At 42.8% G+C, this 15,038-nt stretch overlaps 5 protein-coding genes across 6 annotated transcripts in view; 1 reads left to right on the top strand and 4 right to left on the bottom strand.

Moving 5' to 3' along the window:
• Positions 1–2,285: 2,285 nt before the first annotated feature.
• On the bottom strand, positions 2,286–3,279 carry LOC112351100. The gene is made up of 3 exons (XM_024688383.1): positions 2,861–3,279; positions 2,530–2,685; positions 2,286–2,462 (listed from the first exon to the last, which is right to left on the bottom strand). Exons 1-3 carry the CDS (start codon positions 3,273–3,275, stop codon positions 2,311–2,313), a joined length of 723 nt encoding a protein of 240 aa, XP_024544151.1. The 5' UTR covers positions 3,276–3,279; the 3' UTR covers positions 2,286–2,310.
• On the bottom strand, positions 3,275–5,673 carry LOC9654798 (BTB/POZ domain-containing protein POB1). 2 transcript variants are annotated; one of them, XM_024688381.1, is made up of 7 exons: positions 5,554–5,673; positions 5,249–5,470; positions 4,980–5,129; positions 4,800–4,924; positions 4,671–4,734; positions 4,332–4,611; positions 3,275–4,279 (listed from the first exon to the last, which is right to left on the bottom strand). In XM_024688381.1, the coding sequence occupies exons 2-7, from the start codon at positions 5,451–5,453 to the stop codon at positions 3,454–3,456; spliced, it is 1,650 nt and encodes a 549-aa protein (XP_024544149.1). In that variant the 5' UTR covers positions 5,454–5,470; positions 5,554–5,673; the 3' UTR covers positions 3,275–3,453. The 2 variants fall into 2 exon arrangements, with proteins under 2 accessions (XP_024544149.1, XP_024544150.1); XM_024688382.1 differs by having other exon boundaries at positions 5,249–5,462; positions 5,554–5,659.
• Positions 5,674–5,799: 126 nt separating this feature from the next.
• LOC9654593 (transcriptional regulator ATRX homolog) lies at positions 5,800–7,799 on the top strand. The gene is made up of 10 exons (XM_024688420.1): positions 5,800–5,990; positions 6,047–6,152; positions 6,215–6,303; positions 6,365–6,470; positions 6,524–6,931; positions 6,990–7,078; positions 7,143–7,267; positions 7,326–7,511; positions 7,564–7,661; positions 7,716–7,799. Exons 1-9 carry the CDS (start codon positions 5,839–5,841, stop codon positions 7,587–7,589), a joined length of 1,287 nt encoding a protein of 428 aa, XP_024544188.1. The 5' UTR covers positions 5,800–5,838; the 3' UTR covers positions 7,590–7,661; positions 7,716–7,799.
• Positions 7,800–7,925: 126 nt separating this feature from the next.
• LOC9654797 lies at positions 7,926–10,240 on the bottom strand. The gene is made up of 7 exons (XM_024688258.1): positions 10,142–10,240; positions 9,997–10,093; positions 9,446–9,786; positions 9,278–9,394; positions 9,169–9,222; positions 9,026–9,118; positions 7,926–8,971 (listed from the first exon to the last, which is right to left on the bottom strand). The coding sequence occupies exons 1-7, from the start codon at positions 10,238–10,240 to the stop codon at positions 8,807–8,809; spliced, it is 966 nt and encodes a 321-aa protein (XP_024544026.1). The 3' UTR covers positions 7,926–8,806.
• Positions 10,241–12,537: 2,297 nt separating this feature from the next.
• Positions 12,538–15,038, bottom strand: part of LOC112351081 (germin-like protein subfamily 1 member 19) — a 13,894-nt gene continuing 11,393 nt past the window's right edge. Inside the window, exon 2 of the mRNA XM_024688257.1 lies at positions 12,538–12,747. Within this exon, the coding sequence (XP_024544025.1) occupies positions 12,538–12,747 (210 nt within the window). The remainder of the gene's footprint in view (positions 12,748–15,038) is intronic.

The raw sequence follows: 15,038 nt of genomic DNA, 5'->3' as shown, positions 1-15,038 counted from the left end.
TAAAGTTTTTGGGTTAATTGATATGCACATTTTTGTATTTCATTTCTATATTCCATACACTCACATGGGTGGAAATGAGAGGCAATTTCAATTGTCTTTTAAGTGTGTTGGGATTTAGGATTTTGGTTTAGATCTAGCTTTTGCATTGTTTAGATTTCCTTTTTCTTATACTTTCTTTAACTTTTTTTTTTTTCTCTTTTTTTATTTCATTCATTTTCATGGTAGAGTAATAACCTCTTTCTTCTTTGACTGTAGCGTATGTAATCATGGGATGAAATTTAGATATACTATCATTGTAAACATCTGATATTGATTTTAGAGGTGTGTTGATGCAAGAGCATGACTGTGCTTGGTCAGTGCCATCCCATTGCATATATAAATCATATAACAACTAACGGAGGTGAATTACTCCATGACAAAAAATGAGTATTTAGTTGCAGTTTAGCGTTTCAATAAACTTCATGTATATCTACATGGTTCTCGGATGTTATTAAAAAATGATCATGCTGCCGTTACTTCATTATTGAAGTGCAAAAACTTAGTTGATCGTACTATTCGATAGGCTTTGAAGCTTCAGATATATGATTTTGATGTTGTTCATCACCTGAAGAATTTTATTAATGCATGTTATTTTAACATTTATAGATTTTTTAGAGAAGGATTTTGTGCTATCGGCCATTGTTATACTTGACATTTACTGTCCACAAGGTGCAGAGCAAGATTTACTTTCTCTTGATAAGGTTCGCAAGGCTAAAAAAATTGAGCCGTGGATTCAAAGACTTTTAAATGGGTTTAAGAATCCTGCATCACTTGCTGATGACTTGCCATTCTGGCATTTACATTCTCAATATCATTTTGAATACTGCTTTATTTAGTTTGTGGAGATGGATCTTAATGATCATTTACTGCTAGTGGTGCCTTCAATCTTTATTCCACAGTTTTTCCATACTTACCATAATTCTTCTGTTCTAAGAGGATATATGGGACATTGTTGTGTGACTAAGAAATTGTATAGATTTTTCTATTGGCCAGAAATGCAACTTGATGTTATCCAATATATGCATAATTACGTTTAATGCGAAGCTTGTGATATTCTCCCTTGTGCTGCAAAAAAATGGTTAGAGTCAATTGTAATTTCCCATTCATCTAAGTTGGTAGCATTTGATCTTAAGAGACTTTTTCCACGATCAATTATGCAATGAGTATGTTATTATTGCTTCTGACTATTTGACTTATTGGGTGGAAATTGGTGCTTTTGTTAGCACATTTACAATTATTGTTGGATATTTCCTCCTTAATTGAGTGACGTTTTAACATTTTTGTCCGAAGTGAATTCTTTCAAATAATGGTCTTGCATTTATGACTAAGGCATTTCATGTTTTGACGTCTTGGTTGGGGATATGCCACACTTTCACAAGTGCTTATCATCCACAGTTAGACAGTTTAGTGGAATGGCTCGTTCAAACATTCAAAGGGATAATCACAAAGTATATAAACTTTCAGTATTTGGATTGAGATGGTTATTTACCATTGTTTAGTATGTATATGTTATAGGGGTGTATGCTTCACTATATAAACTTTTATATGGCCATTATCCAATACTACCATCAGAGTTGGGTTTACCTTCACAATTGTTATGAGTTGCTATTTCTAAGTCATAGGATTACTCTTCCATTTGTCCGAGCAAAATCTACCGAACACTTAGGCTATATACAAGTGGGACAATAGCACTACAACTCTCATCATTGTTCACTTATAGAGTATAAAGTGGATGACTTAATATTAATTTATTTTCCTTATCTTACAATATGTGGTTTATCTAAAGGGCTCTTTATTCAGTGGAAAGGACTATATCAAATGTTATGGCAAGTTGAATCGCAAGTTTATGAGGTTTAACATAATGTTCAATAAAGTAATCCTCCATAAATTGTATATGTGTAACGGTTAAAATGCTTTATATAAAGGGATTAGGAACAATTAATACCACCTATAAATCCACTAATGCCTCCTCCAAATTTTAGCTCATCTACAAGAAAATATTGATGATCATTATTTTGAAAGGAGGGGATAATGTGAAATCCAAGTGTATGGCTATAATGCTATATAATATGAGTGTAATTGGATTTTGGTAGCCATTTGGAAATTTTTGCATCTAGCCTTACTAGGGTTTAAAGTTTCTATTTGAAATAAGTGATTTCACCTACTTTTATATATAATCTAAAGTTTTTGGGCTAATTAATATTTTCTATATTCTAACGCAGACATTCTTGATTGTCCAAGAAATATAAATCTAAGGCTTAAGAATTAAATTCAAATTAAATGGTAATGAGGAATTGGAGAAGATGAGCTTTGCGTTCTTCTTGGCGAGGTTCTTTGAGCGACTTTGGGCGGCGAGTTTGAGTGGATCCTTGGGGAAATTAATGGAGAGTTCTTGGCAGCGGTTGGAGAAGTGCTTCTGGATGCTGCAATGCAAATGAGCGCCCAAAACATGTAAGATCCAGTGCAGAAGAAATCTGTGAAAGAACTTACATTGGTGGAGGAGTGCGCTCTCAATGTTCTTCATCCGGACCCGGATGATCTGCAAGGTGGACGAGAGTGACAAAACTCTCTTCCGAAGGCCGTGTACTCGTGCCGAGTCTTGAGCGAGAAAAGGCATCGGTGTATCTTCTAGCAACTTGTCGAGCACTAGAAAAAGGAAAACAACAGTTAAAAGGACTTTGTGACTCGAGAGACTACAAAAGCAATGCAAACGAAAAGAGACAGGCAACAAGAAAAAAGCTAGAGCGATGAGAAAGAAGAGACGAAAAGGAATTGCAATGCATCACCTCTTTTCAAAGGTAAAGTTGATCGAAGGGCACACCTCGAGTGAGGCGATCGATGCTGAGCGCCAGCGAGTCCTGGCTCGCCAATGCCGCCTCGAATTTGGAATCAGCGTCGTGGATCACGCTCTTGAGCACCGCCGCTCGCCCCCTGCCGATAATCTCAACCGGACTAGTTCCACTGCTCTCCCCTCGCGCGAAAACACCAGCGGAAGATCCATCGTCCCCAGCTCCTCCTGATTCCAACGCAGTAGCGCCTTCGTGATCAAAATCTCCCTCCTTTCTCTGTATTGAGCTGATCTCCACATTGGGATCGCTGTAAACCCTAGAATTCAAAGCCATGGAATCCAAATCCCCCTTTTCTTCCAATCTGTTACTCCCAGATCCTTCCTCTCCACCGCCGGAACGATCACCTTCCGTATCCATCCACTCACTGCCATAAACCCTAGAATCCATTAAAGTTTCCTTTCATTGTTTTGCCTTTTATCTTTATAACAGACACTTCACAGAAGAGTTTCTCCTCTCAAGTCAAGCTCTTCGTAGCTATAGTATCGATCTTTCCTGTCAAGAAGGAAAAAGAAGAGCGAAAATTTTTCTCTATGGTTTGTAGCTCTATCAATCAATCAATCACTCGCTACATACCTTGTCCCTGAGGCTTGATGGTGAGCTCGGCTCTCAAGTGGAGGACGTTTTGATGGAAGTAATCGCTGTCGTCCTTCATGAGCTCTTGCCACGGGCACGAGAAGAGGTTCCTGTATCCTACAGCCTTTCCTCCGGTGAAGACGTAGTTCCCCTTCACTCTGGGAGCAAACTTCCACTCCTCCTGCTTGGACCGTGCCGCGAACTCGTACTCCACCGCAAAGCTCACCGAGCCTTTCTCTTGCATCCCCAGGAACAATCCAAAGCAGTGAGCCGCGGTTTGCTGATCCACGCTGCAGTGTGCCGAGAGGAAGAAGCACTGGCCCCCGAGATGAAATGCCTGAGAGTAGACTCGTCCCTGTGGCCACAGCGTCAGGCACTCTTCCTTGCGGAGGTCCAGAAAAACCAGGCACTGCTGATACGGTGCGTCGAACTCCACCACCTTGACTGGCCTGTACTTGTAAGCCCGCTCGCTGAAACGCTTGTGCACGATCTCCTCCACCATGATGTGCTTCTGGCGGTGAGGCGGCTCGGCCTTGAAAGACAGCGCCTCCATCACCAGCTTCGACGCCAGGTCGTGCTCGATGTCGTTGCAAACCAAAACCTTTCGGAGCTTCCGGCTGGACATCATTGGGAAGCGAATGAGCCACACGAGTTTGCTCCGGAAGATCTCCCGTCTTTCCTCTATCTTGGCGTAGTGTGCTCTCGCCCACTTTAGCACAAAGTCGTAGACTGCATCCTCGGACGCAACCTGGAGGTCATCACTGGATAGCACGGCCTCCAAACCGGCCAGCGGTAAATGCATAACGTCCTCATGGAACCTGCGAACAGTAGTAACTTATAGTCACACCATAGCGAAGATGAACTCCAAACCTTCCAATGTCTTTGTACCGATCTGCCAGGAATGCTTTCGCAGCGTCTGTGAGTGACTGAACCGCATCAGGCAGAAGCACGGATGACGGCAAGTCGAGGTACACGAGTGCCGATTCGGGAGTCATTTGCAACTCTCGTAGTAATCTGCTACAGTGCCGCATGCACGTTGCGACTTCAAACTTATCGGCCGCAACCAAAACGTCGAGCAATGCCGGAGCTGTGTTTGCCTGCAAGCCGCCAGTGTACATAAATTGCAACATGTCCATTACTGGCACCTCTTCTGCAATATAATGGCCAGCTTATAGAACGCCGTGGTGCGCAGGTCATCGAGCAATGTACCTGAATCGGTAATGCGCAAAGTAACTGCCTTTTGCTCCGACTCACGCATACCATTGGAAAAGAGCTGCCATAAGGTACTTAGAACAAGAGAGGAGAAAAGGATTCAAAACAGCAATCCCAACAACGTACTTTGTAGAAAAAACGACTCTTAGCAGCGAGAATTGCCGAGCTGATATGAATCGTTTTGACCCGCAACACAGTTGAACTCTCTGAATTCCAGGAAGAGGTGCTTTGCATCTGATCCTGGTCTTCCGCTGTAAGAAACCATAGCTTCTTGGTTCATGTCAAGATCAAAGGACCAAGACTTACCTGGTGGACTTCCAGCCATTGACGTAGGAGACTCCTCGATCATGACGTCCCCTTCCTCTTCCGCGTCGTCTGGCTCTGGTTGGGTTCCGGTCATAATTTGCTCCTCTTGACCACCACCAAGACCCACCATCACGCAAACATTCTCGAATGCTGTAGAAGAGAAGAAGAGAAAACAATGTAAGACAAAGAACAAAACAACCATCAACGAGAAATCCACAACTAACAAACACCAAACGAAAGACAGAAAAAAAGGCAAGAAAATAGAGTACCTTTATCCTTGGCATCGGCTCCACGCCTACGCTTCTTCTGCCGTGCCCAAGCACCGACTGTGGAGCAAGGCTCTCCGGAGGACTTCGCCTCTCCAGACGCCCCCGCGACAATCTCAATGTGGAGGACCCGATCCGAGAAATTACTGTCATTGAAGGCAAATGCGAAGCTAGGACTCGTCCCTCCACTGCACGTATCCGTGTCCATCAATCCAGCCTTAGAATCTGATGCCACAATCCAGCAAGATCAGCGCCCGGACGAAGCTCGATTCCTCGGCAATTGCCCGAAGAGAAGGAGCGCAACTTACACAGCCGGAATCACCGATGCAGCTCTCATGTCACCACGCGCGGCATCGCCATCGCCGCTACGCCCCAACGCTCCACGAAGAACTAAAACCCTAGCGCGCTTAGCACCAATGTGGGAGAGCCCGGGGGCCACATACGGTACACGTGGCGCCATCGTCCTCGTCCAAGTTGGGCTACTGTTAAAGAAGGCTGGATATTCCGTGCGCTATAAAATATACCCAGCCCGCCACTTTTGAAAAAATGGAAGGAGGGCCCGTCAAGCCCGTCAAGCCCGTCAATCAGGAGCTATGGCTATGGCGGCCATGGCGGAAGCAGCGGCCGCGGCGATGGAGGCCGAGAAAAGCGAGAAAGAAAGGGATGGCGAGCTGGAGCTTGATCTAACGCAGCGGGTCGAGAGCGCGGTCACTGCCCGCGCGACTTACATCAAGGAGCACGCCGAGTAAGCTTCTCTTGTCTGTGGAAACCCTCTTTTTCATTTGTTTAGCGATGATCTAGGTCGCTCACGATGGTTAGCTTCCGGCGCCTGCTGGAGGAGGATCTAGGCATGGAAACCACTGCGCTAGATCCTCACAAGAAGAAGATCAAGGAGCTAGTGGATCACGTAAGTTTTATTTTCGTTTTTTGTTTCGACGGATCGTCATTCTTTTTTTTTGCTCATCCCAGATCATGAATGCTGATGATCCAGAAGTCACCGAAGCTGTAATCAGAGATGCTCTCGCTAAAAGGAGTTCTTATCTCAAAACCGACTCACGGTACGTTTATTTCGCGTGGTTTTCTTCCTTTGCTCTTATCCTTCTTGTGACTCCTTTGCAGGAACATGAAGCTCGAACGAGTTAGACGTCTTTTGGAGGAAGATTTGGGTCTACAAAATTTTGCTCTTGACACAAAAAAGGAACTCGTAAAGTCTCTCCTTGACGAGGTTTGTAAGACCCTTTTCTCAATGTGGCTTGATAATTTGTGTTTTTCCAAAAGGTTCTCAATACTTCGGATGTTACTAAAGAAGAAGAGCCTAGTGCTTCCGAAGTGGAAGCGCTGGAGACGGAGACAGGGACAGCCGCAGGAGTTAAGGAAGAGAAGAAAAGAAAGCTACAAAGCGCGGAAAAGTCGAGAAAGAAGAAAAGACTCGTTAAAAAGCTGGAGGAAACCGATGAATCTGAAAGGGAGGATTCAGAGGAGGATAAACCCCGCAAAAGAAAGTCAGGAAAGAAGAAAGCAATTGTAAAGGATTCCGAGGACGAGGACGAGGATGAGCGAAAATCAAGCAACCCAAAATCGAGCAAGGATGAAGTACACGCAAAGAAACCAGAGGAAACCGAGGCCGAGGATACAAAGGAATACAATGCCGATAGTGATGAGAGTCCTGCGAAGAAGACGCCAAAGGTATAGTTAACATTTTTACTCGTCTCTCGCTTCAGCTGTGATCATTCATCTATTGCAGAAGAAGGCTGCGAAACCGCCGGAATCAAAACCGGTTGTAAGTAAGGTCGTGGAGCAACTAAAGCAGATGATCAAGGCCTCTGGAATAAAGTAAGTCATTTGTTTGTGCTGCTCAAACAACACGGGTAATAATTTTTTTTTGTTTTCTTCGCAGTATCCCTCCTTCCGTTTACAAACGGGTGAAGCAAGTGCCAGAGTCAAAGCGGGAGAGTTCGCTGATTAAAGAGCTCGAGAGCATTTTGCAAAAGGAGGGATTGAACAGGAACTCATCGGAGAAAGGTAAATCAAATCCAAGACTACGCATGTCTCTTATCTGAGTTGTGTCCCTTGTTTGTAGAGCTCAAGGCCGTGAGAAAAAAGAAAGACAAGCAAAAGGACCTCGAAGGAATTGATGTAGGTAATATCATCACAGAGGGGAGGGGGAGGAGGCAAGCAAACTTGTTTTACGAGCCACTCCCTTTTGCGAAGAAGAAGAGGAACAAGACCGTCCTCTCTGACGACGAGGAGAGCAGCAAGAGCGAAGGTAAGTCGTCCTGTTTTCCTTTTGCTACTTTGGCGAGCTTTGTTTCATGCAGAAGAGAAGAAGCAAGGCGGCGAGTAAGCATCTGCGGCGTTCCCATCGATGAATTCCATAGCTCGTGCCAAAGAGTTTGAAGAGATTTACTCGATCATGGTAAAGACTATAGCTTAACTTCTTAAAGCCTAAGCTTGTTCTCTTGTTTTTCAGGAAGTTTGATCCAATCGAGACCTGTATTATATCCACACAAGCGAAAGAAAATCCGACCCTAGTGCCACTTATTTGGAAGTAAAACTTTGAACTTAAAGCCTGGAAGAATAGCCTAGGGTTTAGGGTTTATGTTCCCAAGATCGACGCGTTCTTAAAACTCCTCAACAAGGATGCCTGGGCAGCAGCTTGCACCGGAGGCGAGAAAAATCCCCTCGTTCCTGACGTTTGCGGTGATGAGAATGTACGCAAAAGTTGGCAGCATCCAATGCTTTCGAGAATGAAGGCTTGGACGACGATGCTCTTGCGCCTGGCCAAGGAAGCAGCGCCGCCGGACGTGGACACTTACGTTCTCGTCGCTCAGAAATCCAGGAACATCACAGTGGACGAAGCCAAGAAACCGCAGAGGCTAGTCCAGGAGAAGATTGGGATGTTCGCGGAGAAGTTTGGAAGTATGATCCTTGCTCGGGTGTGCTACGACGCGATCGAGGACAAGGCGACGACGAAGGGATACCTGGCTCTCAATCAGTACAGGGGGGCGAACGACATTGGGGTGGATGGTGCCGCTCCAGGTGAACGTGGTTGGCGCTGCTGCAAGTCTCAGAACGATGCTCCGCGGACGCAGCGCGTGGAAGAGATCATCATGAAGATCAAAAACAAGCTTGATCCGCTGGGAACCGGAGCTCACAGGGAGTGGGAGGAGGCCAAGCGGGTGAGGAAGCTCATGACGGACAGGGGGATCAAGAAAGAGCCCGGCAAGAGTGATCTGCATCAAGAACACGGTCGCTCGCACCCGCACACGACGGAGATTTACGGCGGGTGTGTGGAGACTGCCGATCGCGAGTGGGAGCGCTGGGGGATTAATTAGGTACCATCTCATCGCCCTCCACCACAATCTCATGCGCCTACGATGCCGAGATGGAGGCGATCATCCAGCAGGAGGTTGACGAGGAGTGGGGTTGCCTTAAACGTGATGACGTGTCTTAAACATGCTGACGTGTCAGGGCTTTGAAGCTACCGTAGTTGTTCAAAGATAAAATCGAATACTCGGTACTCAAAAAACGAATATACCGCGGTCTACAATACCCGCAACTTCAATGTCCGCTCTGTAACTTGCTAAGGCTCGTCGATGATGCTTCCCCATTGATCACCTTATTGGAGTTGGTAGCTCGAGATTCCTCCTTGTGAAGCACCAGAACTGAGCTTTCACTAGCGTCATCCATTTCACACAATCTGTCTGCCACTTCCCAATATCCTCTCTGCAATGACAAACTGTCATTAGCACTGCCAAGAAGTATTCAGTCATGACAAACCTGAACCCATTCGTTCCAGGCCACAGTGTCAAGTTTTGACACATGCAAAGTCTCAGGAAGCATGACTAGAAACTCGTTGGGTGCAAGCCGGTGCTGCATGCAAAGAAAGTTGGTCTAAGAAACAAGACAAGGACAAAATGTACCTCATACTCAAAAATCTGGATATCCAAGGCTTCCGGGTCCGCCTCAGACAGCACCTACAAAAAGATTTGGGTGATCCCCTGAGATTCAAGTAAGAATGTAAGGCTTTACCCGAGCACCAGCAGGTCCAGCAATAACAACTGAGAAGCGTCCTGGACCAGCAACAAATATCCGCTGCTCAGCGATGGCCACGAGAGTTGTGTTGTTGCAAACATGCCACTCTTCTGGCTGTAATCACAGCAAGGAATCCCAAATGTGATATAACCAACTCAACCAAACCTTGATGTTCTCATTCCAATATCGATCCTCCTCCTCCTCCTCCTCCTCCTCATCGGAGGATGAGTAAAATGGGTCCTCTTTTGCCGCTTTTGCCTTTTCCTCTTTTGCTTTCTCCTTTCGTGACAGTGCCTTGATGCGTGCCTCCTCAATTCTTGGAGGTACTAGCTCGTCGACGCTGCAACGAGTAATCTCATCAAATCGGTCTAAATGGAGGAAAAGCAACGCATACTGTTCCATGAGGTACCGAATCCTCGCTTCAGTTAGCCGGTCTTCGTTTGAAAGAATACGCACGCAGTGCTTATCGAACGAAGAAACATTCCAGAGATAAAGGTTCAAAGACGCTGGGAGACAAACAGAGATGAAACAAAGATACAAGAATCACAACACAAACTTACCCAAGTTTTTTGTGCGTGCCGTGTTAACCACTGCAACCAGAAAATCTCCTTCGTCTTCAAGGTGGAGGAGTTCAAAACCATACTGGAAATAAAAAATTACTAAAATCAAAGAGATGAAAAAAATGAAAGAAATGCTTACGGTATACTTGAACTCGCCTTCTGGATTCTTTCGAGCCACAGCAGTTTCGAAAGGGCCCATCAGAACCCTATTCGGCCCATTCCCCGAAATATGGTTGTTATAGTAAGTGCTCACCTACAAGAGAGCCATCAATCAGCTCGCTCTCTAAATAACAACACTGACCATCATAAGCGGAAGCTTCCTTTGCCCTCCCGATCCATGGTCAGGGATCCCTGGTGCAGATCCTCCACCACTCGTTATTTTAGATTGCCCGAATCCCATTGCCACCCTATCTCCTCAAATGAAGAACCCTAAATAGAGTCTTTGACCCCCGTGTTAAAAACACTTTAAATGAAACAGGGACAATACCATTAAGAAATTGCCAGTCAAGGTGACCATTTCTAAAAAGAAATCCTTGATTTTGTTGCTCCCTTTTATGCACTATTGCTCCCACTCAATCAGATCCTCCCCACCCTCCTGTTTTTTGTGAGTCTGCCAAAAAAAGCTAGTGGATTTAATTTTCTAATTTATTCTTCACTAAGGTTTGACTTTAACTTTTTTCAAGTTGTAGTAAAAAACAAGAGTTATAAATGCTTAGTTTTCATGCTTGTATATGCCTAGAAAAATTGTGACACATTATTAAAAAATGTGTCCTCTAAAAGCCCAAGTGAGAATTTGTTCAAAAAGAAAGAATTCTAGAGTAGTTAATTATCTTTTCTATATCAAACAAATTCCATTCCTTTTTTTTTTTTGGATTTTTCTCATGAAATTGCTCCAATTTCAAACTTATCCCATGTTTTATAGTTTAAGTGACGGTTGAAAAACTATTTTTCTTGCATTGTCTAAGCACTAAACCACTATAATCGCAAAAAAATCTCCTTCATCCAGTGTTGTCTAAATTCAGGGCTTTTGCAATCACTAAAGATATTTACTTGTAATTCCTAGTATTAGACACATTTGGAATTCATAAGTGATTTTCTCCCAACTATTTGTCAAACCAAAAAGTAACAACTTATCCTAAAAGTGAATAAAGCTTTTTCTGCCTATACTCGTGTTCTTACCCCTGCTTGCAAAATAATGACAAACAAATAAAGACAAGAATGTAGATAAGAGAATAGGATAAAAAGAATGAGAAGAGAATATAAGAGCATTGAGCCTCGAACCCTAAAAACGTAAGTAAGGATATATATATATATATCACTCTCTCAATTTTACTTTACATAAATAGTTATAAGCAGGAGAAAAAATTTATATACTACATGATTTTGTAATCATTCCTAACTGCTTCTCGCTTGTCAATAACAGATGTTCCCTAGGTGGGGTCTTTTTTTTTTAGATGCCTAAGCTTAAACATAACTTTATTTCACCTAAGTTTTCTTCTTCTATTTTGTTTGAGAAGATATACAAAATACCTTTTCATAACCCTCATTATCATACCCTATGTGTTGATCCTATATTGGTTTCATATATTATTTATGGTAAGTATCTAGATTTACTCAATAAGTATATCTACGAACATTTACAACAATCAACACTTTTCATAAGTGGAGTTAAACAAATATCAAGCTTCATTATTTTTTGTTGTTTTAAACTTGAATTATAATGTTTATCATATTAAATAGTGTTTTATATAAAACATTCTTTAATAAATATTATTATTGTAGTAAGCCATGGTGGAAGATTAAGAATCTAAATCATCACCACCCATGTATTGTGCTTAGTGCTGATTTCCATAAGGATTGATACCATCAATGGAAAAACTAAACCAAACATTCCTACTCTCCTCAGCAAAATTTAGAAATACTTTATTAGCTTGTTGCTATATCAGACTATCCATGACACTTCTCTATTTGCTATCTAAAAACTTGTTCCTTGAAAACCACTGCATCAATTCAATAGCTATAGTATTTAGCTGTAAACAATAACAAGATTAAAGGAAAATAATAAAGGATTTTATTTGGAATTTTCTTCTCTTGACTTCCTATCCGCTCAAATGACGAGGACAACACTTCAACAACTTATGACCTCCATAATGAAGTGTGCAAAACATGAAAACTCAAGTATATCCCTAACGAATAGTATGTTTCAGTCGATAATTTGTTGATGGCAAAAGACTATTACTGGTCGTAGGTGCCCTTTTAGAAATGTCAGCAACTCATCATCCATGGGTCACTTTTAAATAAGATAATTAAAGTTGAGAGCCTGCTTCCAGAATTAAATGGATTAACTAATCTATTTATCAAGTGCTCTTGCTGTCATGGCATTCCTAAAACAACAAATTTGCTTCTTTCATAATTACTCTAGAAAGTTATCTAATGATAAAATTTGATAAACATATATATATATATATATATATATATATATATATATATATATATATATATATATATATATATATATATATATATATATATATATAATCAATCAATTTGTTGTTGGCAGTTAATACCTATCCCCAGAGGGAGGTAGATTCATCCCTGGGCTCTTATCCATTTAGGGTTTTTAGATTTAGTTTAAAAAAACGTAATTTATATAAATCTAATTCTTACCTTTAACAAATACTCTTGGTGCGAAGCTTATCAATCACTTCCGTCAACTTGGAGAGCTGCTTCAATCACTTCGTTCAGATTATCAGATTCTTGAGTCTGGAAAAAAGCCCTAGCCACATCCGTGCGACCAGGCCCAAGAGTGACGATAGCGGGAGCGCTGACCGGGTCATCCGCTGGAAGTGGACCAGCCCTCGAGGAAAGATAAACAAGTCCCCGGGATATCAAACCTTCTCGAACAGCCTGTTGGCAGTCGTCACAAACCCAGCGTCGATGCGTCCCTGGAGACAATAGATGACCTCAGATGATCGGGGATGGACGTGGGGACGATTCACTCCCAATGGACCCTTGCGTGTTGAGGCCTGGGAACCTTGTGATGTCGATCAGCTGGACCTGACGTGAGATTGTTGGTGGATTAGGCCAAAACCCTATCCCAGGATCACATTGCTCTATCAAAATATTGATTGCTCGACTAAAATCTGGAATGGCGCAAGAGAGAAATCACTCCAAAAATTTCTCTACTAGAATGCTCCATCCATGCTTGTAAGAAGCGGCACAAAAATCTTGGAGAGGCCTGAAAAACTGTAGTTCAATCTGCCGGAATTGGACTGGCGACCCAAGGATTCAACCTTTAAGCTCTATTTCGTTAAAGTGGGATTTATTCAGTAAAATGGGATTAGGTACAAATTTTCAAGTATTTGAAAATGACGTGAAATTATATGTTTTTTGTCCAGGGGCTAGACATATCTGGGGCATGGTGACTAGCGCGGTGACTTTATGTCCAGACTGAGTCCATCTGGTTGTATAATAAATCTCATTGTCAAGGTGAACAAACCGAATCTGAAGCTAAAGAAGAGCGATGGCATGCGCGCACACACTATTTGTTTGTTCATTGAGCATGTGGTGAGCTTTCCAAGATGAACATCATTCCTATTAGCCAGACATATCACTTAATGATTAGAACATTTAGATATTATTCAATGTTATCTTTTTCTAACGAATCTAATTGTGAAGGTGTAGCAAGAGGCATTGCTAGTCTGGAGAAGTCATTTAACTCATTTGACCACCCTTAGTGTATTTTCATGAAACTAAATAACATTCATATTATTAAGGAATTTCTCTAGTACCTTTTTTTTACGACATAGAGGCTTGCATTTCTTTCAAAGGTGATTTAGTAAAAGGCCTGAGGGCACATGCCATTCTATTTCTCATACCGGTATTAAGATATACTAGTGCAAAGGGAAAAAGGTATTTGGTGATCAAGTAAATGGCATGAGGGCACACGCCATTATAAGCCTAAGCGCTAGTGGACACCTCCTTTTTGGTACTCTCAGCGGTACTATCATCCTTCTCCGGGTCAGTTGTTTTGCTTTGGATTGTTGTCTCTGACGTTACTGGGGCATTCTCGATAGTTGTTAATATTGCCGTTTGTTCAGAAAAATGATCACCTGGAGTATAGTATGGGGAGTTTGGAAGACTTATATATTCTACATCTTCACCTATCTCCTTCTCCGTCTCCTTTTCTGCCTCACTTACAGATTTTGTGCTTGCCATGAGAATGCTCTTCACCCTAAAATATGGAGTTCGTTGTGTTATAAAAGGAAACCAACACACACGCTGCAAGGGAATGATGGTACATAAAGTACGTAAGCCCACAATATGGGTTTATGTGCCATTAATATGGGCCACACGCCATATTATTAGATTTATGCACGTGTGATTGGTAAATGCATATGTCACATCATCTTTGTTTTACCTCACACACTATATCAGGCCTCCTCTGATTCAGATTCGGATTGTTCACTTTGAAATAAAATACATTAGAAACTTAGTAAAGGAATATTAATGAATCTCACCTTGAACCCGGGTTATGAATGCTCTTGCTGCATCTCTTGCATGGTCTGGCAAGGTGATGGTGGCACTCTGCTTCCGCATCCAACCATGCACAACATTATCCACCGATATGCTCATGCTGGGATCCCTTGGATTCAGCACCCATCTCTTTTCTGGAAGTCTGGAACCTCTGTCAGAAGTGCAGCTTCAACAGTGCCTTTGATGCAATTTTGGAATTCATCGTAGAGTTGTGGGAGGGTGAGGACATTGGATCGCCGGAGGGACTCTGCCAGGTGACTGAACATGGCATCGACGTCTTCATGAGTGTGCCCAACCATAAGAAAGCCAAGTGTAACCGTTTCAAATATGCCTTTGGCAACAAGCATCGCCAAGTACGCGAAGACGTACATGTTTTTGTTCTCACTACCAGCATTGTCTGTTTGGAGCAGAAGATGGGGTGGAAGGCCACATCGGCCGCAAGAACTTCCTTGAGATTTTGCTTCGTTTGGATGAGGCTGTGCATTCACCGGGCGACCAGCCTCGTCGGAATGGCATGAGGCCTCACGTGATAACCCTACAATCTGACGGCCAACATATTCACTGGGATGGCATGGGGCCCCACGCGATACTGCAAGCCTTTGCTCCTCCTCCAGCTGAACCCTGTATGGGGTTCGATCGACAAGGGCCTTATGCAAGGGTTG

The sequence above is a fragment of the Selaginella moellendorffii genome, unplaced genomic scaffold (genome assembly GCF_000143415.4).
Source record: "Selaginella moellendorffii unplaced genomic scaffold, v1.0 SELMOscaffold_57, whole genome shotgun sequence".
NCBI classification, from domain to species: Eukaryota; Viridiplantae; Streptophyta; class Lycopodiopsida; order Selaginellales; family Selaginellaceae; genus Selaginella; species Selaginella moellendorffii.
The sequence above is the reverse complement of the archived record's forward strand: the minus strand, read 5'-3'. Positions and strand labels throughout refer to the sequence as shown.

Excerpts from the sequence above, each read along its gene's own strand:
- LOC9654593 (XM_024688420.1), top strand. The coding sequence starts at position 5,839 with ATGGCTATGGCGGCCATGGCGGAAGCAGCGGCCGCGGCGATGGAGGCC. Across the intron at positions 6,471-6,523 it reads TAAAGTCTCTCCTTGACGAG|GTTCTCAATACTTCGGATGT; the intron begins GTTTGTAAGACC and ends TTTTTCCAAAAG. Across the intron at positions 7,512-7,563 it reads GGAGAGCAGCAAGAGCGAAG|AAGAGAAGAAGCAAGGCGGC; the intron begins GTAAGTCGTCCT and ends TGTTTCATGCAG.
- LOC9654797 (XM_024688258.1), bottom strand. The coding sequence starts at position 10,240 with ATGGGATTCGGGCAATCTAAAATAACGAGTGGTGGAGGATCTGCACCA. Across the intron at positions 9,223-9,277 it reads CTGGACCTGCTGGTGCTCGG|GTGCTGTCTGAGGCGGACCC; the intron begins GTAAAGCCTTAC and ends ATCTTTTTGTAG. Across the intron at positions 9,119-9,168 it reads TCCAGATTTTTGAGTATGAG|CACCGGCTTGCACCCAACGA; the intron begins GTACATTTTGTC and ends CTTTGCATGCAG.
- LOC112351100 (XM_024688383.1), bottom strand. The coding sequence starts at position 3,275 with ATGGATTCTAGGGTTTATGGCAGTGAGTGGATGGATACGGAAGGTGAT. Across the intron at positions 2,686-2,860 it reads CATCGATCGCCTCACTCGAG|TGCTCGACAAGTTGCTAGAA; the intron begins GTGTGCCCTTCG and ends TCCTTTTTCTAG. Across the intron at positions 2,463-2,529 it reads GAGCGCACTCCTCCACCAAT|CATCCAGAAGCACTTCTCCA; the intron begins GTAAGTTCTTTC and ends TTTGCATTGCAG.
- LOC9654798 (XM_024688381.1), bottom strand. The coding sequence starts at position 5,453 with ATGGACACGGATACGTGCAGTGGAGGGACGAGTCCTAGCTTCGCATTT. Across the intron at positions 4,735-4,799 it reads AGAGTCGTTTTTTCTACAAA|CTCTTTTCCAATGGTATGCG; the intron begins GTACGTTGTTGG and ends ACCTTATGGCAG. Across the intron at positions 4,280-4,331 it reads CGGTACAAAGACATTGGAAG|GTTCCATGAGGACGTTATGC; the intron begins GTTTGGAGTTCA and ends TACTGTTCGCAG.